The 20906-nt window shown below is 36.4% G+C and overlaps 2 protein-coding genes across 6 annotated transcripts; one reads left to right on the plus strand and one right to left on the minus strand.

The window, feature by feature from the left end:
• Window positions 1-371: 371 nt before the first annotated feature.
• On the plus strand, window positions 372-2296 carry LOC126692879 (uncharacterized). The gene is made up of 3 exons (XM_050388679.1): window positions 372-1522; window positions 1614-1693; window positions 2113-2296. The coding sequence occupies exons 1-3, from the start codon at window positions 599-601 to the stop codon at window positions 2204-2206; spliced, it is 1098 nt and encodes a 365-aa protein (XP_050244636.1). The 5' UTR covers window positions 372-598; the 3' UTR covers window positions 2207-2296.
• Window positions 2297-11363: 9067 nt separating this feature from the next.
• On the minus strand, window positions 11364-20127 carry LOC126692880 (ribonuclease MRP protein subunit POP4-like). Of its 5 annotated transcripts, none has more exons than XR_007645122.1 (10): window positions 19954-20127; window positions 18686-18952; window positions 18004-18080; window positions 17622-17887; window positions 16740-16808; window positions 16532-16590; window positions 13779-13880; window positions 12672-12795; window positions 11703-11832; window positions 11364-11608 (listed from the first exon to the last, which is right to left on the minus strand). XR_007645122.1 is itself a non-coding variant. In XM_050388681.1 (10 exons), the coding sequence occupies exons 3-9, from the start codon at window positions 18894-18896 to the stop codon at window positions 12698-12700; spliced, it is 882 nt and encodes a 293-aa protein (XP_050244638.1). In that variant the 5' UTR covers window positions 18897-18952; window positions 19395-19464; window positions 19954-20124; the 3' UTR covers window positions 11364-11832; window positions 12672-12697. The 5 variants fall into 5 exon arrangements, 4 of the variants coding, with proteins under 4 accessions (XP_050244638.1, XP_050244640.1, XP_050244637.1 ...); XM_050388681.1 differs by adding an exon at window positions 19395-19464 and having other exon boundaries at window positions 11364-11832; window positions 19954-20124; XM_050388683.1 differs by lacking the exon at window positions 11703-11832.
• Window positions 20128-20906: the final 779 nt, after the last annotated feature.

Raw genomic sequence — 20906 nt, forward strand, 5'->3', positions numbered from 1 at the left:
AAATCGTAAAAAAATTTTATTTATTTTTTCTTTTCTGAAAAAAAATTAAAAATAATATTTCCGAAAACGATGCGTTTCATATGTATCTATCATTAGATCTGCATTAACTTTTGTAGGCCTGAATAAGCCCGCCCAAGTCTCTAGCAGAAAGGTTGATTCACTTCACTCGTACTTGAATCCAGCGATCGAAAATGAATCCCCCAATAAGCGGACCCACACTCTCATCATCAGGCCCAAAGTCACGAGCTGTAGTGTAAACTCAAAACAGATGGTATTCTAGATCCTTCCAAAGAAGACCCGTTTTTTCCCATTCTATTTCCAATAAATTGGGTCACTTTTATTTATTTTATTTAATTTTATAAACCAAAAAATAAGTGATTCTAGACACTTCCTCCAATCTCATCAGAACCCTCCGGACTCAAGACTCCACGTCTCTAGTCTTCTTTATAACAACCCCTTCTTTTTCCTTCTCCCTCTCACTTTACGCACAAACCTCCTTAACCCTCCTTAGCTCTTTCTCTGTTCCATAGCTTCCTTGTTAACTCTATATTTTGTCTCTTTACTTTTTTGGGTTTCTTCAATCTCTAGCATTTGATCAATGGCGAAGTATGGTGAGGGAGACAAGCGTTGGATCGTGGAGGAGAGACCCGACGGCGCCAATGTCCACAACTGGCACTGGGCCGAGACCGACTGTCTCGAATGGTCTCGAAACCTCTTCTCCAAACACCTCTCCAATCTCACAATCCTCGATGGCGAAGGCAACCTCTACGTCAAGACCAAGAAGGTCGAGAAGGTCGAGGGCGAGGCGTACGTGAATGTGCGAAAGGGAAAGATCATACCTGGGTACGAGATCAGCCTCGCGCTTTCGTGGGAAGGAGAAGCTAAAGACTCTGAAGGTACTTCTTTGCTCAAAGCTGAAGGTCTCGTTGAGATCCCCTATATCTCTGATGAGAATGCTGGTGAAGACCCAGAATTCAAGGTCTCGGTTAAGGACGAGGGACCCATTGGGAAGACACTCAAGGACGCGGTGTTTGCGAAAGGGAAGCGTTTGATTTTGGATAAAGTTCGAGTCTTTGAGGAAACCATGGCTAAGGGTGGACCTGCTAAGGATGAATTGGAGGTCAAGAAGGTTGCGCCCAAAGCTCAACCGGGTTCGAATTCGAAATCGAATTCGAACTCAGCTGCTGCTGCTGCTTCCGGGAAGGCGGCTGAGGCTGCGGCGGTGGCGAATTCGGCTGCAAAGCCGAAGGAGGAGGGGAAGAAGAAGAAGAAGGAAGGGTTTAAGACCATAACTATGACAGAGAAGTTTAGCTGTAGAGCTAAGGATTTGTATGAGATTTTGATGGATGAGAATAGGTGGAAGGGTTTTACTCAGAGCAATGCGAGGATTAGTAAAGAGGTGGGTGGGGAGTTTAGTATTTTTGATGGGTCTGTTACTGGGGTCAATGTGGAGTTGCAGGAAGCTAAGTTGATTGTGCAGAAATGGAGGTTTGGAAGCTGGCCTGATGGGATTCAATCAACAGTGAGTTTCGATTCGTTTTCGTTTTCGTTTTTATTAGGTTTGTGACTGATGGGAATTTGTGTACTCACTGGTTTTTGAATGAATATTGCAGGTGAGACTAACTTTGGAAGAGCCTGAACCTGGAGTTACCATTGTCAAGCTGACGCATATTGATGTTCCCGAAGAAGATAGGTGAGTTTTCTTTGATGGGTTTCTTTTTTTCTTTATTTTTTTGGTTAAATTACATTTTAAGGGTTTTGAAGTAACAAATCAAACACTATAGTTTTAATGGAAATATTAATCCTTGACTTTCAAAAAAGTCACTAAGTAAATCTTGAGGTTCAAAAACGTAACAAATTAAACTTCATTCCATTTAAATGGAATGATATTGTGATTGTGTTTGGAGCTCAACAGGGATTGAGATTTTGGAGTTTAATACAGACTGAGGGTTTAATTTGTCACTTATAGGGTTTAAACTCTATATATATATATATATATATATATATATTTTTTTTTTTTTCATTGCTGTGTTGTGTGAGACTTTTATTGTTTTCTTGGATGGTGAGGCAGGTGAGCTGATTGGGTTGTGTTTGGATTGTTTTTGATTGCAGATATGGGAATTCGACTGTGGTGGAGAATACCGAGAGGGGATGGCGGGATCTTATTTTTCATAAGATACGGGCAGTTTTTGGTTTTGGAATATGAATTTTTTTAAAGATAGTATCCCTCTGAACTGTAGGATTTTAATCAATGTCTCTCTTTTTCAAATATGAATGAAATATTGACATTGTTCAATGTTGTGGAATGTCTTGATAACATGATTTTTGTACTGTATTTCAAACTTAATTATCACCCCTTTCAGTGTTCTCAATAGCAAAAATTTGTTGTTGAAACTTAAAGAAGTTTGTTCTGTCATGAAATATGTGTCCTGTTAAGATTATGTCTCTAGCCTGCTTAGGATGTACTTCATGTTTTCATTCTATACTGCATTCATGATGTTGGAACTCATTACTGCCTTTTTCAATTTCTGCCTCTTGTGGGGTGAGAAACTGTTGTTCAAATGCTATATATAAGCTTGTACTTCTATGTTAAATGTAATTTCTTATGTTGTTGGCAATTGCTGATGGTGTTGTTGAGCAATTTCAGGAATCATAATTTATGCGGAAGTTTTTTTATTAGCTGGTTGGAGGCTTTTTGGGGTGCTCTAGCGTCTTTTAATGCTTATTAGTTGGTAGCAAAGCCAGATTCTGCTATAAAGGAATGGAGTTTGTCTTGGCTTGCTGTCGTTAACTATGCAAGAAACTTCTTTAGGTCTATGGTAAAAACATTTAGTTAAGTCTATCCAATGTCAGTAGACCTTAGACTCAATTTGAGATGAACTTTTAATAACAGATTGGCTTAAGTATTGCTTGATAATTCATAAAGATTTTGAGGAGGTTGTTCAAATCCTGTTTGTTTGATTTCAGCAATTGGCTTAGTGTGATGGATTATGAGTTGAGAGGGAGATAATCGGAAGATTAATCTAGATTGTCTTTTTGCCTCAAATTTTCAGTGAGGGAATTGGGTTTAAGACTTAGTTTGAGTGGAAAATATGTATTGTTGTAGTTTTTGGTGGTACATATGTTGTAGTTGGAGGGGCTCTTGTGTGGCTGTGGATATTCCTCTCTGTTTTTGGCTTGAGACTTGTTAGGGAAACCTTTGAGGGTACTGTTGGTGACCCTTGTTTTAGAATTTGACTGTTCAATTTAAAAACTATGGTGTTGTCTATCTTTTAGGGTTTCCATCACGCGTGCAGTCTTGGGTCATTTGTCTATATCAGGGCAAAAGTTTTTAGCTTTGAAGTTCTAGGTAGGTTGAAGTGATAGGTATGTGATTGAGTACTTAAAAAAGGTATGAGATTGATGCTTTAATGAAGTTAAGGAGTATATGGATAATGATGGTATAGTGTGTTGACTAAATTTATGAATCTTAATTTGTATAAATAGAACTAGGAATGGTGGCGTTTACATGTGAGGAGAGTCTATGTGGGAAGGCACTTCAGTTATCATGTTTTTAAAATTGTTAGTCTAGTCATTAAAATTGAGGGAGGTTGGTTGAGAGATTTTTTGACGTGATCAAATTGTAGTTAGACAAAGGTTGAGAATATGGGAGTTTACCTGTTCGTATAAACTAGGAATTTTTTATTTTTTGAGAAGCCAAAGGTTGGACTGGTTGAACACAAAAGAGAAATATTGATCTACCATGCAACAAAGACTGATGATTCTGCTTGAGGCTTCTGTTATGATCCTAATGTCCCACATTGCCTAATTATAAGCTTAAACATGAGTTTATAAGCTCTTGGGTTTTCAAGGGTGAGTTCTACTCATGAATTTGTAACAGCTTCATCTTTTGGTTCAAGCAGAAGCAGCAGTGAAAAAGAGAAACGGAACTCATGACATTGCATTGAAAGTTTTTTCGGAACTGTGTCAATATGCCTTTCGCGACCTGAGTTTTTGTTGTTGTTATAGAGCGAGAAGAATTATCTTATGTCTTGTGCCATGGTTTTAAATGTGCAACCTGTGTACATTATCATTTTGTTCATGTTTTTCTTGTCTCGAGCCTTTTTAACTGAAAATTGAAGATATTTCTACATTGGTAGAAGACCTGATCTAGGGTCAGATATTGTTTAGGAGTCTGGACATGATAAAATATGGTAAGCAGCTATTCTTTAGTACAGCATTCATGGATGCTTGACGTGACTACGGGTATACTAGTTGTCTCAGAAAGACGCGGTGGGAATTGGTTTGATGGAGAATTTATTTAATGATTTGCAGTTCATATGTGACCAAGTTGGTTTGCATAGGAAGCTCTCACTATTAACCGGGGAGTGTTTGAACGCATAATTTGCGTGTTCATGCTGTGTACCACTGTTGACTGTACCTTGTACCTATTGGGGCAGGTGCAACCAAACATTCATGAATCTAATAATTCTGATATTTGGTTCCTCCCCTCTGGCAATGTTTGGAGTATTTCAGCTTTTCTTTAACTAAGTAGGTTGAGATTCTCATAATATATACTGTTCTAGTTCATGGCAATTTAACTATGATAATTTCAGAGTATATTTGGGGTTAAATGTGATTAGAGGTTAGATTGATTTTTCTTAGGGAAATGTTAATAGGTGCTAAAAGTGCATTTGTTAGTAAACCATTTTAGGAAAGTTACCAAGTTGGTTTGCATAGGAAGCTCTCACTATTAACTGGGGAGTCCTTGAACGCATAATTTGTGTGTTCATGCTGTGTACCACTGTTGACTGTACCTTGAACCTAGTGGAGCAGGTGCAACCAAACATTCATGAATCAAAAAATTCTGATTAGAGGTTAGATTGATTTTTCTTAGGGAAATGTTAATAGGTGCTCAAAGTGCATTTGTTAGTAAACCATTTTAGGAAAGTTACCAAGTTGGTTTGCATAGGAAGCTCTCACTATTAACCAGGGAGTGTGTGAACGCATAATTTGTGTGTTCGTGCTGTGTACCACTGTTTACTGTACCTTGTACCTAGTGGAGCAGGTGCAACCAAACATTCATGAATCTAATAATTCTGATATTTGGTTCCTCCCCTCTGGCAATGTTTGGAGTATTTCAGCTTTTCTTTGACTAAATAGGTTGAGATTCTCATAATATATACTGTTCTAGTTCAAGGCAACTTAACTATGATAATTTCAGAGTATATTTGGGGTTAAATGTGATTAGAGGTTAGATTGATTTTTCTTAGGGAAATTGTAATAGGTGCTCAAAGTGCATTTGTTAGTAAACCATTTTAGAAAAGTTACCCAGTTGGTTTGCATAGGAAGCACTCACTATTAACCAGGGAGTGTGTGAAGGCATAATTTGTGTGTTCATGCTGTGTACCACTGTTGACTGTACCTTGTACCTAGTGGAGCAGGTGCAACCAAACTTTCATGAATCTAATAATTCTGATATTTGGTTCCTCCCCTCTGGCAATGTTTGGAGTATTTCAGCTTTTCTTTGACTAATAGGTTGAGATTCTCATAATATATGCTGTTCTAGTTCAAGTCAACTTAACTATGATAATTTCATAGTATATTTGGGGTTAAATGTGATTAGAGGTTAGATTGATTTTTCTTAGGGAAATGTTAATAGGTGCTCAAAGTGCATTTGTTAGTAAACCGGTTGAGATTCTCATAATATATACTGTTCTAGTTCAAGGCAACTTAACTATGATAATTTTAGAGTATATTTGGGGTTAAATGTGATTAGAGGTTAGATTGATTTTTCTTAGGGAAATGTTAATAGGAGCTCAAAGTGCATTTGTTAGCAATCCATTTTAGGAAAGTTATTATAGGAAAAGAAAAGAAAAAAGCAATTAATGTTTTGATAACTTTTTATCTTTCTCATAAAAGTGACGTTAAAATTTTTCTAAAATGATTTGTTAACGATTGCTCTAAGCATGATCCTTTTTCTTATGCTACCTGATTTTATTGCTTCCAGTCAGCATGAAAGATACTCATGATCCAACGCGCCTGCATGGTATATTTTTTGCCAGGTAAAGATGGCTAGTATTGAAAACTATGGTTCTCTTTGGAATATGGCGAGTATGTAAAGTGCTAAACTGACATTGTTGTCTAAATCAATTAGATTTTAAATTCTGATGATTAGAGTATTCACAGTGGGAAATGCTATCATATTTTATTTTACTATCTTAAAAAACTATTTTATCAATTATACCATATCATTTTACAATATACCTAATATCTCATTTCTTATGGATCTCATCTATTCATTAAAATATTAATTTCACCACCTATTTCTCTCTTTTCCTCTCATCTTTCCTTTTTCTCTCTGTCTCTCCTCTTCATAAAAAAAAAAAATTTAAAAATTAAGCCACCACAGGAAAACTCAGCTACATCACCAAGCAAACCTTGCCCAGCTACCACCATTGCCAAGCAAACCCAGCCACATCACCAAATGAAAAAACCTAACCACCACCACACAAACCCACCACAGCACCAACTAGCAACCACCACCATAATTGCAATACCCACCACCATTCCAACCACCAAAACCCACGTTGACAACCTTAGATGAAATCCATGCCGACAACCACCACCAAGAGAAACCCACCACAAGAACTACAAGAAAAACCACCACCAATCTCGCCAACAACCATGCCACCACGCCAATCTAGAAACCCATCACTATGATCTCGTTGACAACCATGCCACCACACCAATCTCTCTCACTTTTCCTTTTCCTCTCTCCCTCAACCTCTAGCACATGCCACAACAGATAAAAAAATAAAAAAATAAAAAAAAAACGCCACCATCGTTAAACCACCATCAAACAACGCTACCACCAACCGATCAACTGATCCAAACCCACCATCAACTAATCTCAGCCCACTGATCCAAACCCAGCCCATCGATCCACGCCGATCTCAAATCCAAAATCCAAAACCCAACACTAGTGCAAACTTTGAACGAGAGAGATGTGAGAGAGGGAGTGAGGAGGGAGGAGCTATAAGGGACAGAAAGAGGAAGTGAGACTCAAAATGAGAGAAATCAAAAGGGGAAATCAATAAAATATAGTATTTTCGTTTACAATTGTGCTACAGTGCAATTCTACATTTAGAATGGCACTGTAGCACAATTGCAAATTTTTTTGCAATTTTAAGCTTTTACAAGTTTGGGTGTTGGGTGGTTTTTGGGCTTTAATGCCAAATCATCTCTACATATCCCATTTTGCAGTCCCAATGAGAATGCTCTTAGTAGACCAAAACACCATTAATGTCGCCGACACCAACGGAGTCCGCTTGTGTTGCCTAATTTGGCGATGGCCAAAAGCCTACTGTTGTCACTATTTAATGCCTTGCCACCGAAGTTGCAGTGTAGCGCAAGAGAGAAGATAGAAGTTGATTGAGACGGAATTACTGGTTCTGCTGCTTCTACATACATGCCTCTTGCAAGGATTATGAGAAAGACAGAGTCTTGAGTGATTGATGTAGCAAGTTTCTTTCAGAGAAGGTGGCCACCATTCTCATGGTTGGATGGTGGTTCTGCATTCAAAACAACTAGTCCTTACAATGATTTTGAGAAAGCAGGGGTCTTTTGAGTTGCTTTCAGAGAAGTTAACCAATAACCACCATTATCATGGCTGGATTGTGGGAAAATGGCAAAGATTATCATCAATAACAATGAGGTAAGCTTCTCATTACAAGTATTAGTCAGGGAGGAGGTGTTTCAAGCCATGGTCCAAACTAGTCTGAAAAGATCATTTAGCGTGTGTGTATATATATACCTTCCTGATAGCTTCCATATTAAAAATCTTGGTTTGAGATGCCAAGATTTTTAATTGTTTTGGCATCTCAAATCAAGATTTTTAATATGGAAGCTATCAGGAAGGGACTTCCTCTGAACTATGTGCAATTAGGGGGACAACGTTAAACAGTTAATCGCAAAACCTGTGCCATTGCTACAGTTATGTGCTTCTCACTCTTGATTCGTTGAATGCCTCGTCCTTCTCTGTTTTTCAAATCCATGAGACAACCAGAGCGAGCACAAATACTAATGATAGGAGTGCTAGTTATTGACTGCACATTGTTTTTTCTTGTAAAAAGTTGGGGGAGGGGATTCAAACGCATATTCTCTTCGAAGAGAGAAATGTATTATGTCATTGAAGCAAAAGGTTCTTGATACTTGTTGACAACACATTAGAAGGTGGTTTGTGTGGGAGTTGCTTGGGATTTCTGGAATACTGTGATTTCCTATTTTATGTTGTGAGCTTTTCTGGGTGTTGTGCATCTTTTATAGCTTGAATGAATTTTCTTCTTCTTCTTCTTCTTTTTTATTTTTTAAATTTTTTTAAATTTTAATTAATTAATTATTTTAATTTGAATGATGCAAGCAATAAGATGGGGCCGAAGAAAATATTTCATCCCTTAAGTTTATTACCCAAAAAATAAAGATTTTTTTTTTTGAAGCTTGAAGTGATATATGGCCTGTATCTTTACTTCAATCTTTAGTTAAATCATTCAAAATCCATTATTTTGGAATTTCACGACCATTTCAATTAATTATTCTAGGACTGATCTTTGTATCAAGAGGTCTAGGTTTAAAGATTTCTACAAAATCCTTGTCCAGATAAGTTATAGTTGTTTGAGGTAATTTTGTTAATTCATGATAGTACGAATGATTCTCACCTTTTTACAAACTCCCAAAAGAAGTAGATTTTTTTTTTGTTCAAATGGATTGCAAGGTCTGATGACCACTAATTAAGAGAGAAACTATTTAAAAGAGAGTTTATATGGAGCAGAAAACTATATTTACATTTGTTGGCTTTCTTACAAATGAATTGCATCTCTTATATAGAAGAAGGGAGATCCACAAAGGTAAATTACAAAAATAAAAAGGAATGACTAACAATTGCGTTTGGTTGGTTGGGGTCATTGGGGAAATGGAAAATGGGAGAAATAAGGGAGAGAGAAAATAATGTTTATGTTTGTTTGGGTGGCAGGGGAAAAGAGGGGAGAAAACTGGGTATCTTTCACCCAGGCCCACCAAAATGCAATATCTCCAATTTGGAGAGAAAACATGAGAGAAAAAGACTTTGGTTGGTTCAATTACTTTTCTATATTTCTTATAACTTTCAATTATCCACCCCAACCATATCTTATATATTATGTAATAAGAGTATAAGAATAAATTTATATAAATTTATCTTCTCTATCCTCTCACTTTTCTCCTCAATCAAACTAATGAATTTTTCATTTCTTCACTTTTCCAATCCTCACAATCAAACAAAGCAACAACTAGTATAATATGCAGGACTGTCCCTTCCACTAGGCCAATTAGGCAGTTGCCTAAGGCCCCCAAGTAGAAGGGGAGTCCCAAAATTTTAGAAAAGAAGGGGTAAAAGGCAACCAAAAAAAAAAAAGGTTTTAGAGGAATCTAAAAAAAATCCGGCACATCTTTTGACCAAAAAAACAAAATTAAGTCAATTGTCCATGAGAACAGTTGGAAGGCACATGAGAAGGTGACAAATGATTATGATGCCAAAAGGGTGTGTGCAAAGAGGGCTATCATTTTATGCCGAGTAATTGCAGGCCGTGTTGGTGGTTACCATAGACATGAACTCATGGATATTGGGGAAGATGGTCGGTTTGATTCTGTGGTGGCATCAAATGGAGATGACTCAAATGGCTCGGAGAAGCTTATGGTTTTGAATCCAAGGGCTGTACTTCCATGCTTTGTGGTCATATATGAAGTCAATTGTCTTCCATGATTGTTTAACAGTAGGTTAATGACTTTTTTTTTCTTTTGTTGGGAAAGAGAAGTCGTAGGAAATCTTGTTTTCTTTGCAGCAAAATATCAGTGATAACAACAATCTATTTCAATTTACTCTTATACCATTCTCTGATCTGAGTTTTACTGAAGAATAGTGCATCTTGTCTTTCTTTTCTTTTTTCCCCCCCGGATAAATGAGCAATTTTTATTGAGAACCAAAACTGGACAGTCACATGCAGCCCAATGGCAGCAAAAAACAAGATTTAAGCCTGCAAAACATCTTTCAAATCATGGACATCCAAATCCACAGCATCATCCCAGCTGCAACTACACTGTTATAGTTAAGGGACACTTAAAGAAATGTGGTTATTGCATTCAAGCTTACCCCCACAAGAGCTAAGCAAATCACCATTATACCCCAAGAAACCGATCTATTAGGGGTGGTAAGTTTATGGTTAAACCGAGTCACAAATGCATGCCTAGTAATAACATCAGAAAGCCAAATTAGTTGCCACCTTTCCACTTTTGCTCAAAAATTTAGAGGGTGAAACTACAAAATCTCTCTTCAACAACCACTCTACTTGGGAGCTTTTTGAAAAAAAAAGGGGGGGGTGGGGGGGAAGAGATCTATAGTGACTCACACACCTAGAGAGCACTGTATCTCTCTAACCCATTATTTAATTATTCCAAATCAAATAATTTCTCTCTAATTGGGTGTTTGTCCATTGGGAAAGAATTCAGAAAGGATGAAGAATTAATATTTTAATGGAATAGAGAAAGATAGTCTATTTGAGTTTATTTGAAAAAGGCAAGTAATTTTTTTTTAAATTAAAAAAAATACTTTTTTCCTCCAAATTTGAGTGAATAAAGAAAAAGAAAAAGAAAAAAGATGCTATTTCCCTCTAACCTATTATGTGGCAATTGAAAAGACTTGTAATTTTAGTTACATAACTTTTTTAATGAATTGTATGACTTGTTTAAATAGTACACAAAGATAGTCTTACAAATTGTCATAATGGATTGGGAAAGATAGCTTTAATCTGGTTTGGAGTCAAACTTGTCCTTGAGAATCAAATCAATTTATCAATGCACTATTGGTCCCTCACTAACTATGCAACAGAAAATCTATTATAACCATGACTGGGGGCCTTTGCCACCACCCACCTTGCGGGGCCAGACTTGGGATTTCTAGCATCTGCATAGCAGAACTTGTTGGCATTTGAAAATCATTTTTTCAGTGCACTATATGCCACTCACTAACTATGCAACAAAAAATCTAACAAAACCATGACTGGGGCCTTTGCTAGTTGCCACCACCCATCCCACCTTGAGGGACCAGCACTAAGTGATGGCCTTTTTCTGCTGTGGGGCCGTGGGGGCCCTATAGCATCTGCAGCTCTCAATAACAACATCCAGATATGCATCCTAGTATAAATCCAGGACTAGGAACTCTGCATTACCATAGCCTTCGTCAGATGTAAAAAGCAGCATTCTATAAATCAAAAACTAGAGGAAGAGAGTTGCTCTTTTAACAGAAACTAAGGATTAATACTTGATCAAAAACACATCCTTTAGAGAGCAAATTATAGCCAAGAAAGCAAAGAAAAAAATCACTTAAATATAAAGAGAAATAAATATTACAAGTTTCGTAAGTTTTTCCCGACCAATCATAAACAGCATTCCTCATGCCTATTTTGTACTGTCAAGCACAACATAGAAATGAAAGAACAGGATAGACCACCTGGCAGTGCAATCACCTTGAGGATAGGTTTGCCCTTCCTGTCATAGTTTTCTGTCTAAAAAGTAAAACCAAAACTGTCTCAGCTGCCTGCCAACCAAAAATTGTCACATCAATCATCCTTGTTAAGACCCATCTCCACATAGAAATGAAAGAACAGGATATGACATGGTCAACTCCTCACCGCTAGATTCTAAATTTTCACTTGATCTTAACGAATCTCTGAATGGGGCCATCACTAATATCGCTTGATACACATTTTGTGCTTTCCTGTAGCTCCATCAAAGTTGGACCTAAATACATTCTCTGAGTTTCTGGAATACAAAAAGAAAAGCCTTCTTGAGTGAAATTGTTTCCCCTAAAATGAATGCAAAGTATCAATCTTATGTTCAAATTATGCAATGGTTGCAAGTTTGAACCACCATAGTCCATAAAATAAAATAAATATATGGAAGAAAGAATCTTAATCTAGCTTTCCCATATATTGATGAGTGTGTTTGGATGAGCTTATTTTTATTGGATTCTTCTATTTAAAAATGTGTAAAATACAGTTTTACCTAAAATAAATGAGTCTTTAAAAAGCTACACATAAGTTGATAATGAAAATAAACTGGGATTTAAGCTAAAACAAACAGACCTAACTGCAATATGACACACCAATACATCGAAAATATCATGTTTGAACAACCAAGAGACTAAATTTTCCAGAGAAATTTCCAATTTATGCATTTTGCCCATTTGGAATTAGGTACTTGAAGCCTAGTACTGGCACTGTACAAAAAACTTTCTTCCCAACAGAATAAATTCAAGCATTTTGCCCATTTGCAATTTTGGAGTTAGGTATCTGAAGCCTAGTACTAGCACTGTCCAAAACATTTCCCATACCAATGAGTTTTAGCTCAACTGGCAATTCCACCCTTTATAAGAGCTAGGTGGAGGGTCATCATGAGTTCAAAAATTATCGTGTGTGTGTGTGTGTGACGTGCCAAAAGAGGGGGGGGGGGGGGGGGGAACTATTTGCAAAGAAATGGAAAATCTTGAGTGTACCACCAACAAATAGCACATCTTAACTGTATTCACAGCCAAAAATAAGTAAGAATACTAGTTCTTGATCATTTGTGGCAAAATCCTATATAATGAAAAAAAAAATCACCTTGGATGCAATGATGAATATCAAGATCACAAGCCCAAATTTCTTGAAGTGAGTTTGTCCCCATGCAATGTAACTTTCCAGCAATCAACTTGGAAAATAAAGACAGAAATCTTTTTGGGCACAACTGCAAAATATATTTAAAAAATTAAAGCTTTAACCATCAGCATCCTCCAATATGAAGTCAGATGATAAGAAGAGAATGTAAATGTACGTAGAGCAATTACTGATCCAATCTATCAAAAAAAAATTATTGATCCAATAAATATAGAAATAGTGTCTCTTTAGTTTCAGATGTCTTTTACAGCTTCTAGGTCAGGGGCACACTCAATTTGTTTTACTTTCTACTATGCATGAAAGTGTAAGGCTCTTGTGAAGCATGGAAATTAAACCCTAATTAAGACATGGTGTAAATGAACCACCCAAAATCCGGTGACTTTCATTGCTTATTTAGGCATTAAAATATACCTTGTGTTTCTTTTTTTTCTTTTTTTTTGGGGGGGGTAGATAGTGAGGGCCTTGGTGTGATGGCAAGTACCTTCCAACAAAGGTGAGAAGTCGCGGGTTTGAGTCAGGATATCAGCCTCCAAAAAAATTTGAGGGTAAGGCTGCCTACCTTCACCTTTTCAAGACCCCACAAAAGTGAGAGCTTTGTGTACTGGATACAACATTTTAGATAGTGGGGAAGATGGGAGGTGGAGTTCGAACCACAAACATGGAGCACCACAAAGATACCATTACCGTTGGGCTATCATTTGAACCCCCTGCATTTCTTACTTTTACTAAATAGTAAGGCATACTCCTTTGGTTTTGCTAAATAGTTAGAGATTTCCCTGATTAAGATAATTACTTCACTACCTTGTCAATTTACAAATACTGCAAAATCATGGACAGAAAATATACTAGTCAAACATTTTATTTTGCCAGCTGTAGAGCTCCATTACTTCATATAAGAAAAATTGTATAAAAGGCTACACAAGAGCATATACACAATGCATTCAATCTAAATCTTCCTCATGCATGCATGTTTAGTATGAGACTATAAGAATATTAAAACTATAACTAATTATGGTTAAATTAGTTTGAAGTTGGGGCCGGTGGATGAATTACCTCGGAACACATCATCTTGTGTAATTATCCCAAATGTTTCTGCAGTTTCACGAATCATGATGCCACTCACTCCAGTGAAAGAAGTTGCTTTACACTCAGCAACTGCCAGAAATTTGGAAGGAAACTGTAGCAAGTAATTAAATATATAAAAAATAAATAAATAAATAAATAAATAAAGGAGAGAGAGAGAGAGATAAGTGCAGGACTTCTGAATTTTTTATGGGGGTCTTTAGAGGAGTGTTTCAAACATTCTTTGGTGGCTTGGGAGAAGGTGCGTTCATCATTAGAGATGGGTGGTTTGGGGATTAGGAAGTTAGTTCACTTCAATCAAGCCCTATTAGGAAAATGGTGATGGAGGTTTGGCCAAGAAGGAACTCATCTCTGATGGAGGGTTATTGCCACCAAATATGGAGAGGGTCAAAGGGGGTGGAATACTAAAGTTTGCAGAAGGGCCCACGGGTGTGGTCTTTGGCGTGGTATTAATGACAGTTGGAAGAAGTTCTCCAAACATTTGGCCCTCGTGGTGGGTGATGGCTCTCGCATTCTTTTTTGGCATGATAGGTGGATTGGGGATACCTCACTTAAAATGCTCTATCCTCAATTATGTGTGTTCAAATGACAAGGAAGCTTGCATTTTTGATGTATTGTGTCATCAGGAGGGTGGGAATAATAGATTTTGGAATTTGAGATTTTATAGGAATTTTCATGAGAGGGAATTAGAAGCTGCCTTCTCCTTCCAGGATTTCATTCAATCTCAGATTCCGAGAGGCATTGGGTGTGATAGTCCCCATTGGTGTCTTAATGGGAACGGTAAGTTTGATATTCGGTCCTTTTATAATAAGATCAGGGGTACCTCTCTCTCTAGCTTCCCTTGGAAGGGGATTTGGAAAGTCAAGGTTCCTAAAAGGGTGGCTTTCTTCATGTGGACTGCAGCTCATGGTTGGATACTTACCTTGGATAATTTGATGCTCCGGGGTCTCCCTTTGGCGAATAGGTGCTGTATATGCTGTTGTAATACGGAATCTGTGGACCATCTTCTCTTACATTGTCCAGTAGCTTATTCTTTGTGGGTGCAAATGTTACAAGTTTTTAGGATCCAATGGGTCATGCTAGGTTCAGTGGAGAGTTTGGTGTTGTTGGAGTAATTGGTTGAGGAACTTTTCTTCGGACGTATGGAATATGGTTCCTGGTTGTTTGATGTGGGTTGTTTGGAAGGAAAGAAATTGGCGCTCTTTTGAGGCTAAGGAGAAATTGCTTATTCCGTTACAAGCTCTATGCCAGAGTACTCTTTTTGATTGGGCTAGGTGCTGGGGTTCTTCAAATTGTTCTTCTACTTTGGAGTTTCTTACTTCCCTTAGAATTGCCCCTTAAGTTGCTTTTCATATCTTTGTTGTTTTTTGTTGCTGTTTCTTGTGTTCACCATCATGAACACCTTGTATTTGCTGTTTTTGCTTTTTCTTCATGATTAATATGATTCTTATTACTTATCAAAAAAAAAAAATAATAAGTGCAGGACTTTTGCGCATATGTATAGGTTTTTTTGTTTTGGAAAGGTGGGGGTCCTTTCATTTATTAATCTCTTTTACTGCAGTTGACACTGCTGACTAGTGTGCAGATTAAGTCTATGTGCGCACCACTCCAAATAGTTTAATAAGCTGGTGAACATTTAATAGACTATACATGGCCCTCAGACGCACAGACAAGATATCATTGAACATCCCTTTCGAAGTAAAATGGCTCAAAGGAAAAAAGAAACAAGGGGGGAGGGGGCGACTTAAAGGCTAGTGCCCTTTCGGTAAGGAGGTTTCAAAACACTTTTTCAACTACAAATTTATTAAACTCCACTTTTTTTGTAGGTATAGCTTTTTCAAACAACCCTATTATTAAAAGGCTGAAAAATAAGCTGTACCAAACGGGCAAAAAGGATATCCCCATGAACTTGAAGAGTCATACAGTGTAACTCTCTGTGAATTTTGGACTTCTTGCCAGTAACAACTCATCAAAGGACACTGGTGGGGGAACTACCCATGTATCTTTTTCCAACCAGGGTTTGCTTTTATATTCTCACCATCTTATATTTGTTCCGTAGGACAATTTTTGCAGTTCTTTCCAAAGGCATAGTACTGCGTGCACAGGTAAACGTTTGGTATCCATTGGGTTATGCCATATAAAGTTATTGAGCTGTTAGATTCTTCGCAGAGCAAGTTCAGTAGACATCGAAATATAGATTTCTAGAGGTTTGCGCTGCATTGTTTGTTTTGGTGCTTATGGTGGAAGCAGAATGCTAAATATTTTGAGGATTGTGAACGGACTATCCTTGATATAAAGTCTTTCTTCTTCAGTACTCTCCTTGATTGGAGTTTATTTTTACCATCTTGTTATTGTTTGTCCCTCCCCGATCTTATTGATCATTGTAATCTGGGTTATTGATTTTTGCCACTATAGTACATTTCCAGTGTCTTTGGTTGGCTTTTTATTCTTAATAAATTTTTTACGTTATTTATAAAAAAAAAAAAAGTCTCCCACAAGTGACAGGAAATTTACATGCAACCCAGCAATAACACAAGTAGTAGGCTGTTGCCATTGTAGACCAGTCCATCATGGCATGATGTAGAAAGTAATAGGGACAGTAAAAGGTGGATAACAAGATTACACATCAAAATTACTTCTACGTTCTCTAGAAGCAAACAGCTACTATAGGTTCCACAAGCACTCTTATTGCAAAGATTTCTGTAAAAAGAGTATAGTGTTACCTAGAATGAAAGCACCGTGTAGATCTGCGCTGAGAAGACACTGAGCCAACTGATTTTTCCTGTAAGATCAAACAAAATTATAAACCTGTATACTGAATGATAATAAGCACATAAAAGAAAGATAAAAAATGCAAAAAAAATTATAATAACAATGAAGGATAAGAAACTGCATGATTGCAAGATCAGCATAGAAGGACAATATTCCTACCCGACAGTTTTAAGCAGTTGCATCATGTAGCCTTTCCACATTTCATGCATAGGCCTAAAAACATCAAACCTGTTATCCAAACACATCCAATAATAATTAGAACATACTGTTGTTTGAGAAAATTTAAAGGCAGAATCAACTTTGAAAAGCATAAAAACAATTATTCTTCGGATTACATCATATAGAGAAGTAAACTTTAATTTCCATCTGTATTTTCTCATCATCTAAACATTCAAGAGTAAGTCAATTGTTATTTTCCTAATTTCTTCCTCCGAATTGTTGGAAAAACTACAGCTGAAAATTCAAAACAATTGGCCAGCATCAAACTAGTCAAGAGTGGAACAGGGGAAACAGATCCCTCATGTAAAGCCTCTCATAAAACACCAACCCTCTGAAGAGTAAAACCAGTTCAACCAGCAGGATGGGATTATTTCTTGAAATTATTGCTTACATAGGTTTGACCCAACTACTTATAGGAAAAACTGATAAAGTCATGGTACCAGTTCAAACAACTAAAGCAATGCAAACTACAAGCTTGCAACCCAACTGTCTGAGTGAGCAGTTTTGGCTCAACATTCGATAGAGATAGATGATCAACTTGATACAGCCTTCCCTAGATTCCCAGTCCAGCTTAGTATGCTTTCCAAAAAATGAGGCTATGTCCTTTTGAGAAGGTTAGCCTAAATACTTAGTTTTTCATGAAATAAAGTAGCCACCAGATATACAGTGAGAATAATAATATCTAGATTGCAAGTATAGAAGAAGAAAAGGACCACAAGGTCACAACCATGAACAAAGAAGAGAAGCATTAAATTAACTTAGAAGAAGGAGAAAAATCATTAAGTCACAACCATGAAAAAATCAGAGAAGTATTAAACTCACTTATGAAGCTCGTGGGGCAAATCAAATGATCCACATTTTTTATGCTGTTTCATGGACATGTGCTTTTTAGAACGCTTCGAATGCATCCGCAAAGCCCTGATATGAGAACCAGTAGATACACCACGTCCTTGTACATAATTATCAAGAAGGACGAAATGGTCAATATGTATTTTTCTGGACTTCTGCATGTACTTCTGAGCCATATCACCATTCTGAAGAAGCTCGTGTAAAATCTTATCGACCATGTCTCCTTTTCTACTAGAAAGCTGCACGATGAGCCAAGGAGCTGAGAATACATCATCTCTTAATTCTGTAAAGTCAACTCACTAATTGAAGCAGCTCCAATGATCAAAGGCTCATGGTTCAGAAAGAAAAGATGTACCTTAACATTGGATGCCAGCAGATTCTCATGTACAGCTTGAGAGAGCTGCAAATATGCTGGAGCATTTTCTTCAGAATCTGCATAAAACAAAAACAAAAACAAAAAATTGGACTTCCATCTAATCAATTAGAATATATATAAGCACAAGGATATAAGTACACATTACATTCCTTTTTTAAAATAAATTTTACTTAAAAAACTAAAACAAGTATATGCATGCCTAAAGCAATACCTTGTGAGTTGTGACACACAGTACATATAGAACCACGTTACATTCCTTTTTTTTAATACAGTTCATAAAACTAAAACTATATGCAATTTTGCATGCCTAGAGCAGTACCTTGTTAAGAAGGTGACTCCAGAAAGAACAAATGCGTTCCTTTATAACAGAACTACGAAGTTTGGTTCTAGAACAACTAACTAGGCAAAAACCAAAAAAGTGTATGGTATTAAAAAAAAAAAAAATGGGAGCCAATCTGGACACCCAAGTAGCCAAACTATTTATAACAGTTGTCTGTTGGACATTGGACATACAAAAATGAAGAATTTGAGACTGTTCTGAGACAGCCTTACAAGATGATATTTATTACTTAATGAAAATTTTTTCCCCTAATAAAAGGGAGATACTCAAAACCAAAGTTAGGCATACAAGAATTTTTGTTTTTAATTAAAAAAAAAATACCTTTCTTGTGTTGAGCATCAAATGAGGGAGTGACTGCTGCATCAGTTTTATCTGCTAAAGAAGTTGTCCTATGAAGTTCTTTTCCATCTCCTTCTTTTATACTCTTTTTGTTCTTTTGCTGTAGCAGATCAGCCTCGACAAAGGCAAACCTCCGCTTCAATGCCTCCAAAGCATGTTTTCTTGGATCTTGAATAGCTGTTTCAGTAGCCATGGAAACTAGAATAGTTCACAGCCTTCCTCCTCACAATATGAAGAAAAAGGAACCACCTAAAAGGATGTGGAAAATGAGCTTGTTCAGAAACTTATAATTAAAGATTTGGAAATTAAAAAATTTCAAGATTTGAACAATTTAGTTATGGGTCTCTCTCTCTCTCGTAAGAAAGCTACCATCTCAACCTATAGACACAATCACACATCTCAATAACAATCTTCTATCGTCAATGGCTCGAGTCAATGGTTCAAATTACTCTCGAAGCCAGAGCCAATCTAGAGCTAAGCATTACCTGATAGCTCCTTGTGTTTAGAATTTACCGGTTTAAGGTGAAAGAACATCGCTAAAGCTATTATAATTTTAAACACAAAAAAATACTTCAAACTTCAAAGTCAGATGAGAATCATTGCATTATCATTGAAATTTTGATCAAACACCTTCACGCATACTCAACTCAAATCAAGTCTAAGAGAGAGAGAGAGAGAGAGAGAAACTCACAGAGTCACATAGACAAAAACGCTTAAGAGAGACACTCATGGAAACTCTTGGCAACTTTGGATTATTATGCCTAAGCCACATTGCAAAATTGAGTTATGGTTTTTGAGGTGAAATTGCTAGAGAAGACGTTTGAACTGTGAATATTGAATTCTTCAGCAAATTTTTATAAATCAAATCCTAAAAGTAACCACTTTTGAAACATATTGGCAAACTATGCTAGTATATGTAAGAATTATAGACAATTGGTCATTAACATTAAATTAGCCAATAGCCTTCTAAATCTCAAACACATACGCAAAGTCTAACAATGGCCAAATCAACAAGGTCCCCAACTTACAACTAATATATATATATATATATATATAAGTTCGGTGAATTTTATTGGTACCCAGTAAAGAATTTGGTCTAAAAACCATGAAAATCAACGAATTTTAGAGCATTATCACACGAGAGGTTTGACTTTATGCCGAAGCAACAAAGTATTGATTGAAGCAGAGGAAGAGAATCCCAAAAAATAAAAAAAAATTCACAGCAACTACATGAAATTTAATTTTCTTACCGAACAGAAGATCCGGGCGGAAAAACCCGAAAAGAAATCTGCACCCAATGGTATCAGTGATGGTGGTGGTGGGTTTGATGAGTGTGAGGGTGGTTGGATTGGTTCGTGAGTTGTGGCTCTCTCAAACCACGCACCTGTGTCTTTCAAAAAATCACTGACAATCCCAAGCCCAATTGACTAAACAACAGACACAACGCTCGGCTTTCTCTCCTTTTTATTTGTTAAGACTGGGCCTCTTTATATTGAGTTATGGGCCTATGGCTGGACGTTTGGGCTTTCAAGTTTTTTTGGGTTAAGCCCGCGTTTTTTTTGTTGTTGGGCTGGTACTTTTGCTATGACTGTACTTAATTTTTTTCTTTAATTTTAATCTTGTGTTATATATATATATATATATATATATATATTAGTTATTAGTAATATAATGAATAAATATTTATTTGTGCAGGTTAGGATTGCTAAAAACTTGTTATTGTTCAGTGAAACTATAACAATATTTTTTTATATGAATCAGGTTTTATTTCTCATTTACTCTACACTTGAAAGTTATTTTTTATTTTAGTCTTTATAAATATATTGTTTAATTAGAAATGTCTACTAGAAAATGTGCATCTGGATATGAAATTAAAAAAAAAAAAAAAAAAAAAAAAAACTAATTGAGTCTCAAAAATGATTAATGGATAAATTTGTTATTAGTAATAAACAAAATATAACACAAAATTTAGATGAAAATATCACGAATGAGAAAGAAATTCACCAAAAATAAATTTTAAATGAAATATATTATAATATAAAAATATTAAATAAATATTAATTTAATTAATACATAGGAATAAAAAAGACTTCATTTTAGTTCTCACCTTAGACACCAAAATGTCTAGGGTTGGCGCTGACAATATGTGTTTTGGATTTATAGATACATAAGTATAAGTGTTATGGGAAGTATAAGAAGAAAG

The sequence above is a fragment of the Quercus robur genome, chromosome 7 (genome assembly GCF_932294415.1).
Source record: "Quercus robur chromosome 7, dhQueRobu3.1, whole genome shotgun sequence".
In the NCBI taxonomy this organism is placed as follows: domain Eukaryota; kingdom Viridiplantae; phylum Streptophyta; class Magnoliopsida; order Fagales; family Fagaceae; genus Quercus; species Quercus robur.